This window comes from Beta vulgaris, chromosome 2 (genome assembly GCF_026745355.1).
Source record: "Beta vulgaris subsp. vulgaris cultivar EL10 chromosome 2, EL10.2, whole genome shotgun sequence".
NCBI lineage: Eukaryota > Viridiplantae > Streptophyta > Magnoliopsida > Caryophyllales > Amaranthaceae > Beta > Beta vulgaris.
In genome coordinates this window covers 27,651,049-27,659,631 of record NC_079203.1, presented here as the reverse complement: position 1 = coordinate 27,659,631, position 8,583 = coordinate 27,651,049, and the positions used below count along the sequence as shown (strand labels likewise).

Here is an 8,583-nt window from a genome sequence, read left to right as displayed (position 1 = left end):
TTTTCAAACGACCGAGATATGAAACGATTCAACGCGGCTACACGACCGGTCAACTTTTGCACTTCCTTGACGCTTCGTGGAGATTGAATATTGATGATGGCCTTTATTTGATCTGGGCTGGCTTCAATTCCTCGTTGCGTAACGACGTACCCTAAGACCTTTCCTGCAGACACTCCAAATGTGCACTTAGTAGGATTTAATTTCATGCCATACCTTCGTAGGACGTCAAAAGCCTCCGATAGATGCTGGATGTGATCGTCTGCTCGCTTGGATTTGATGAGCATATCGTCTATGTATACTTCCATGGTGTCGCCCAGTTGATCTTTAAACATTTGGTTAACCAGTCGCTGATATGTGGCACCTGCATTTTTCAAACCAAAAGGCATAACCTTATAACAATATATACCTTTATCAGTAACAAACGCGGTCTTTTACTGGTCGTTCGGATGCATCAATATTTGGTTGTACCTGGAATACGCGTCCATGAACGTTAAGAGCTTGTGACCTGCCGTCGCGTCAACCATTGCATCTATATGAGGGAGATGGAATGGATCCTTGGGACATGCTTTGTTCAAATCTGTGAAGTCGATGCAGACTCTCCACTTCCCGTTCTTTTTGCTGACCACCACGACATTGGCTAACCAATATGGATACTTTACCTCGCGGATCTTTCCGGTATCGATCAGCTTTTGAACCTCGTCATTGATGACTTGATTCCTTTCAGGCTCGAATTTGCGTCTTTTCTGTTTTACAAGCTTGTGAGCGGGGTCGACGTTGAGCTTATGCGTAATGACGTCAGGACTGATTCCTGTCAAATCTTCATGGGACCAAGCAAAACAATCTTGGTTAGTTTTCAAAAAATCAACTAACTGACCTCGTATTTCTTGCGACAACGTCGCTCCGATTCGAACGACACGATCGGGGATGGATGGATCGAGCATCACTTCATCCACGTCCTGCTCGCTGGGCGCGTCGGGCGCTGACCCATCCTTTAATTGCTAGATAGACGCTTTCGGGGTTTGAGCGACGAACTATAGCATTCTTTTGCAGACTTCTGCTGCGCCCTTTATTTCTTGGACGCCCCACTTGGTAGGAAACTTCAGCAATTGATGATAAGTTGAGGGGACGACCTTCATCTTGTGTATCCATGGAGTGCCGAGAATGATGTTATAAGCTGACGGGCAGTCCACAACGTTGAATCTGGTTGGCAGGTTGACGCCTTTAGCTAGCGTTGGCAGTGTGATCTCTCTGACAGTATGTTGAGCCTCTCCACTGAACCCTACCAAAACAGTAGATTTTTTAGTAATATCTTTATCGCACAAACCCATACCTTCGAGGGCGCTTTTGAATATGATGTTGGCTGAGCGGCCCCCATCGACTAACACTCGCTTCAACAAGCAATTGCTGACACTAGGGGAAAAAACATAAAGGGCTGCGCAGGAAGGGCTGCGCTTTTCGTAAAAGCGCAGCCCAACTAGTGAAGGGCTGCGCTTTTTTAAAAAAGCGCAGCCCTACTAAGAAGAAGGGCTGCGCTTTTTAAAAAAGGCGCAGCCCTTCACTAGTAGGGCTGCGCTTTTTCAAAAAAGCGCAGCCCTTCTGTAGGTAAGAAGGGCTGCGCCTTTTTGAAAAGCGCAGCCCTACTAAGTGAAGGGCTGCGCTTTTTTAAAAAGCGCGCCCTTCTGCTTAGTAGGGCTGCGCTTTTTTAAAAAAGCGCAGCCCTTCCTGAAAAATTTTGAAATTTCGGAATCGCGCGCTTTGAAATATTGAGCGGGGATTCGTCAAATATATTATCCCTCATTCTCTCTCCTCTCTCACGTCCCTCATTATTCCTTTCCTCCTTATCTCTCACCCTCTCTTCTCTCTCATCTTCTCTTCTCTCTCAAAAACTCCCATAAACATTTGTCTCAAAAACCCATTTTAAGTTTTTCCGATTTGCACTAAACATGACGACGGAGTCCGATTGCCTATTGTGATACCTTTTCGGAAGCGGAACGAGCCAACAACTCAAACTCACTGCTTTGCAGTGATGTTTAGGCTTTTTAAGCCATCCGAGTTCGTTTAAGCCTCCAAATAGCCATTTGAAGTTTTTCCGAAATTTTTTTTTCCTTTAAATTATGTATTTGGGTTTTGTTTTATGTATTTAAACATTATTAGGTTGTAGTTCTTGTATTTTTTCAGATCTATAATGTTCTTGTATACTTCTCTTGTTTATATATTTGATTAATGTTCTTGTATACTTCTCTTTGTTTTGATTAATGTTCTTGCTTGTATACTTCTCTTTGTTTTGATTAATGTTCTTGTATACTTCTCTTTGTTTTGAATGTTATTCTTGTATACTTCTCTTTGTTTATTTTGATTAATGTTATTCTTGTATACTTCTCTTTGTTTATTTTGATTAATGTTCTTGTATACTTCTTGTATACTTATTGTATACTTCTCTTTGTATATTAGTTTTTGTTCCTTTTTTTCATTTTCGTTTCATTCTTTTTATGTTTTTGGGTTTAGTATTTTCGTTTCGTTTCTCTTCTCTTCTGTTTAATTTCAGAAAATGTGAGATTATGAGTAAAAAAATGACAAAAAAAAAATTTTTTTTTATTTTTTTTTTTGGTAGGAAGGGCTGCGCTAGTTAGGAAAAAGCGCAGCCCTTCTAGCCCAGAAGGGCTGCGCTTTTTCCTAACTAGCGCAGCCCTTCTGGGCTAGAAGGGCTGCGCTTTTTCCTAACTAGCGCAGCCCTTCTAGCTTAAGGGCTGCGCTTTTCTAGCGCAGCCCTACTTAAAAAGTGAAGGGCTGCTACTGAAAGGGCTGCTGTCAAAAAGCGCAGCCCTACATGCCTTTTTTAGCGCAGCCCTTCTTCATTTTTCCACTAGTGTGACAGTCAGGGATATGACTAATCCATCGTGATGCCACGTCGCAGACGTCGTCGTCGTCGTCAAAGGTTATTGCCATTGCTTCGAGCTTGCGTCCCTCAGCTGACCTGCAAGATTTATAAACGGTACCCTCTCTTGCTAGCCTTTTGGCTGCGGAATACGTTAGTCCACATACATCAGATCCACCAGAAATAACGTTGATTACCTTTACGTGCGTGGGCGACGCAGGAGGGTCGGACCGCACGGTATTCCTACCGAAGGACGCTTTACCTTTATCGCTCAAGAGGTCTTTAAGATGCCCCTTATTAAGCATGAACGTGACCTCTCGTCGCAGCGCAATGCACTCCTCCGTCTTATGGCCATGGTCATGATGGATCTGACACCATTTTGTTTGATCTTTTTGCGCTTCTGGTCGGTCCCTCTTTTTTGGCCAACGAACCGGTGCTCCGATTTTGGATAAAGCATTCACGACGCCTCCGACATCGACGGAAAATCCGTAGGAGTCACTAATAGAAAAAACCTCAAATGCTCCGGTTTTTTAGGTCACAAATGCTCCGTATTTGACGCGTAGCAAATGCTTCGATTGTAACCGGAGCATGTGTAATACAAATGCTCCGGTTTTATCTTAAAAACCGGAGCATTTATGTTACAAATACTCCGGTTTTTTAGATAAAACCGGAGCATTTGAGCCCCTAAAATTTAAAAAAAAAAAAAAATTTGGCTTTTTTTATCCTAAATTGATTGACAATCATTTACATGTAGATAAAGTTTCATTCTAATATTTTGTTCATAAATACAAGATATAGTACAAATAAATAACAATTAACATTTCTAATATTTTGTTCAACTGGTATACAAAGATGTAGATAAAAGTTTTCATTTCTAATATTTTTGTTCAAAATCATGAAAATCATGGAATCCTTACTAAGAAACCCAACTGGTATACAAATAATATCTAATCTTACCAAAATCATCGGTAGATGGTTACGATCAATATCATCACCAACTCTTTGAAGTATACAAGTAATGAGATCTGTCAAATTTGAGTGTCTGCATTCACAAGTATAATCATAAAATGACGGCAAAACAAGAAGTTGTTGGACTTGTTCCATTCTCCCTCCTAGCCAAAACAGACAAAATTGTAAACTGTAAGGTAAGGATGTCTAAAATTAAAAATTACCACTATTAAATATTGACTACTTACCACAGATAAACCGGTGCATCCCGCCTCTCTTGTCTTCGATTTTGAAGGAAAAACTAATTGGTTGCACTGACAAAGTGAGATAAGATTTTGTTGTATCGCCACTTTCAGATGCCATTTTTAGGGATCCCTCGCTGAGATTAAATGTAGAGCTGACAAATATCTCAGTAATATTTCAGATAAAAACAAGAGACACAAAACCAAAGGCCTAACCTCCGTGTATCTTCATCATCATCTGCAGGCCCCAATTGTTCCCAAAATTTTTGCATCATATTTGTAGTAGCCTCGTTATTCATAGCACCAGTATTACCAACCTAATAAACAAAGAAAGAGGAACAAGTCATTCAGTAAACATGAACAATCAATGAAGCATCAGCACCAGATGCTCCTCCATGCACATCAAAACACTGTTGCGTAAAAGGTTGACTCATTCACATATACAGATTAAAATCAAGTTCATTAAAAATCCATAATTTATATAGAAAATGCCATAAACTTGGATAGAGAAAGTAAGCATCTTCTTCTTCTTCTCTTTGTAATTAGCTAGGATATGCATGGAATTTATATGTATGTGTCCAGCTTTTCGTAAAAAAAAAGACAATGCAATTATGAACCCATCACCTTAGACAACAGCACTTCCATTTACTAACTAACAATACCTCATTGAAAACAATCAATGGGTTTGTATTCTGACTGCCACCATCAAGCCAAAAAGATCTCTTTCCATTCCATGAGAATTCAGTTGTGCACAAATGGCAAGGACACTTCCCCAACACTAAAACATGTTGACCCTTGAGTTTTGAAGATGACCTAACCACAAAAGACATAGTATATTTTATTTATGTTGATTGCAAGGTAATTCATGCTCGAGCTAAGAGAATACTTGATTGAAGATTAAAGCGGAGAATTAATCAAGATCGAAGTAAAGATGTTCAGAAATGAAGAATCAAGCATGGAATGAAGATTAGAATACATTAGGGTATTTATTAATCTTCTTGTTAAGGTTGAGTAAAGCTTTATTAAGTTCGTGGTGAATTCTCAAAGGAACTTGGTTCTGTTCCCATGAAAGGAACAGACCTGGCACTATAGGAACAAGGCTAGGAACAAGACTTAATAATTAGGGAACAAGACTTAAAACTAATTTAGGAACTTCTAAGTGACTAATATTGTGCGCCTAAGAAATTGTGTGCCCAATATAGTTGTTAGAGTTTTTAGGGATATTTGACTAAGATCCATATTTTAGGAAGTTAGTTTAAGTTTGTTAGGAAAAGATTTTAAAAGATTTTCTGATTTTAAAATTAACTGATTTTCAAATATTATCTTTTTAAATATATATTTCATCTTCTATATTTTATTTAAAAGATTTAGTTTTCGAAAAATTAATATTTCCGGTTTTTAAATGTTTCGGATTTTTAAATTATAAACTGTTTTCCGTTTTTATAAAAGATTTTGAAAAAGATATTTTTCCTAAAAACTAGCTAAAGATTTTATTTATTTATTTCCTAAATTCTAGATTACACGCCTAAAGTTTACTGCTACAGTTTTATGAGTTAGTGGATTTAGTGGCTAAGTTAATTATCCTCCAAGTATTTAATTAAATTAAATAAGTTAATTATTCTCCAAGTTTGCAAAACCACGTATTGTTACTGCTTCTATGAAGTGAAGTATGGGATTAGTGGATGCTTACATGACATGGAATAATTAATTTAATTTAATTAATTAATTAAAATCATGGAGAACATGTGATAATGGTCTAAGTTAGTGGAAATCATGTCTTGTCTTAATGTCTATAAATAGGCGCCTAATTCATTGAGAAAATGTGTCTGACTTTATTAGTCAACATGTGTGTCTGACTTAGTTAATTTGTCTTAAGTTATCTAAAGTGTCAGTGCCTTTCCTTAAGAGAATTCATACTTACATTAATCGAGTTTTATTACTCTTCCATTTTTTAAAAGTGTATTTTTGAAAAAAGGGTTTGAGTGAACTCTTGTAAGTGTGAGAAAGCTTTGAGTGAAGCAAGAGAAAGAGAAAGAGAAAGAGAAAGGAACTTCGAGTGAAGTTTGAGAGAAAACGTCAGTTGTTGGGAACTGTCGTTGGGAACTTGAGTTGAGTGACTTAAGTTGAGAATCGAGAGAAAAGTAATAGGTTGTAATCAGAGTTGTTTTGGCCTATTATAGTGGAAAGTTGTTTAAAATCCCTTGTGGTCGAGGTTGTTTCTTCCTACTAGGCCTAGGAAGTTTTTCCTCGTAAAATCTCTCGTGTTCCCATTGTTTGTTCCCAAGTTTACTTTTAATTCCGCAAAAAGTAGGCTTATTCTCTCACTATAATTCACCCCCCTCTTATAGTGCTCATATTATACAACAATTGGTATCAGAGGGGAACTCTAATATTCAGGAAACCCTGTTGAGTTCAAGATCTTGAAAAATATGAATACTAGAGAGAAACTGGAAGAAGGGTACTCTACGCAGAGGCCACCAATGTTCAATGGTAAGTTTTACACTTACTGGAAGAACAGAATGGAGATCTTTATCAAAGCCGACAATTACCAGGTATGGAGAGTCATAGAGGTAGGTGATTTTGAAGTCACTACCACTAATGACAAAATGAGGTAATTCCTAAATCTATATCTGATTTTGATAAAGCTGATTTCGAAAAGATGGAAATTAATGCTCTTGCTATAAAATTGCTTCATTGTGGTCTTGGGCCTCATGAACACAATCGTGTCATGGGATGTAAAACCGCAAAACAAATTTGGGATCTTCTTGAAGTCACTCATGAAGGTACGAGTGAAGTTAAGAGATCAAAAATAGATCTTTTGATGAACCAATATGAACTTTTTCAAATGAAATCAAAAGAGTCTATCCAAGACATGTTTACACGCTTTACTAATATAATTAATGAGCTAACATCTCTTGGTAAAGTGATTACATCTGAGGAACAGGTACGAAAGGTCCTAAGGAGCCTTCCTAGGGATCGTTGGATGGCTAAGGTAACTGCCTTACAGGAAACTAAGGACTTTACTAAGTTCAATTTGGAACAACTTGCTGGTTCCCTCATGACTCATGAGTTGCAATTGGACAATGAGAATGGAGACATGTCCAAGCAAAAGTCGATTGCCTTAAAAGCTGATGAAAGTGAAGGCTCAGAAACAGATGAAGAAGAATCGCTCTCATGGTCCGAAAATTCAAAAGAATGTTTAGGAACATGAAGAAGGGATTACAAAGGTAAGAATAAGAAATATTCTAACAAACTTGTTTGTCATAAGTGTGGCAGTTCTGAGCACTTCATCAAGGATTGTCCCCAATGGGAACAAGAAAAAGGCAAAGGAAGGGAACAAAGCAGAGATAGGAACAAGAATACAAAAACTCCTATACTCGATCTGACATGAAGAAAGCTATGGTTGCTGCATGGGGAGACTCTGACTCTGAGGAAGAAGATGATCCTCAACCAAATGAGGAGACTGCAAACTTCTGTCTTATGGCTCTTGACAATTCCGAATCTGATGAAGAGATTGAATCTCTTGAGGCAAGTCTAGACACCATCAAAACTCGTCTTAATTCTTTAAGTAAAGAAAAATTATTTGAGTTTATTGTTGACGCTGTAAATGATTGCAAAGATGAAACCATTAAACTAAAACAATGTCAACATGCTTTAAGTGTAGCAAAGGAACATACCTCTTGGCTTAAAAGTGTTCGATTGATATTGAGAAAAGATTTTTCGAATTGTTTGACAAAAATCTTAAATTAAAAGAGGATTTCGAAAATCTTAAAAATGAGAACTACTTGTTAAGTCTTGAGTTTCACAACTAAAAGAGTTTGTTCCTGAAGTAAGTTCATTTGACATTAAGTCAGTTCCCTTGCAAAGTTTCAAATCTGAAATAAACGAATTGAAAAATCATGTTTCATTTTTGGAAATTGAAAATAAGGAACTTGTAGGGGAACTGCACCAAATGAGAAATGAAAAGAAAATGCTACCTATTCCAAACTGGATTAAGAACCCTCAAACAAAACGAACTGAAGGTCTTGGTTTTAATCACAAAAAGAAATTTGAAAAACCTAAAAAGAGAGTTGATTTACCAAGTGATAAAGTTTGTATGTTTTGTGGGAACACTGGTCATTTTAGGAACTCTTGTCCTAAAAGACTTGGTCGCATCAATGAGAACTTGGAAACAAGTAAAGTAATTTGGAAAAAGAAATCTATTGTTCCTGAAGGAAAGGAACCCAAGAAAGATTGGGTTCCTAACTCTAACAATTAGTTTTCTTGCAGGTTGGAGTGAGGGGGAACAACACATGGTACCTAGACAGTGGTTGTTCTAAGCATATGACTGGAGATAAATCAAGATTTCTCTCACTCTCAGCCTACAATGGTGGAAGTGTGACTTTTGGTGACAACAAGAAAGGTAACATAGTTGCCATGGGCAAAGTTGGTAAGTCATCGTCACATTCCATAGAAAATGTGTTTCTAGTTGATGGATTAAAGCATAACTTGTTCCCAATTCTGTGATAGAGGGAACTG

At 37.6% G+C, this 8,583-nt stretch overlaps 1 protein-coding gene across 1 annotated transcript; it reads right to left on the bottom strand.

Annotated features, from left to right (window-relative positions):
- Positions 1-3,743: 3,743 nt before the first annotated feature.
- LOC104884882 (CBS domain-containing protein CBSCBSPB1-like) lies at positions 3,744-4,414 on the bottom strand. Its single transcript, XM_057392934.1, has 4 exons — positions 4,282-4,414; positions 4,072-4,220; positions 3,833-3,987; positions 3,744-3,749 (listed from the first exon to the last, which is right to left on the bottom strand). The coding sequence occupies exons 1-4, from the start codon at positions 4,362-4,364 to the stop codon at positions 3,744-3,746; spliced, it is 393 nt and encodes a 130-aa protein (XP_057248917.1). The 5' UTR covers positions 4,365-4,414.
- Positions 4,415-8,583: the final 4,169 nt, after the last annotated feature.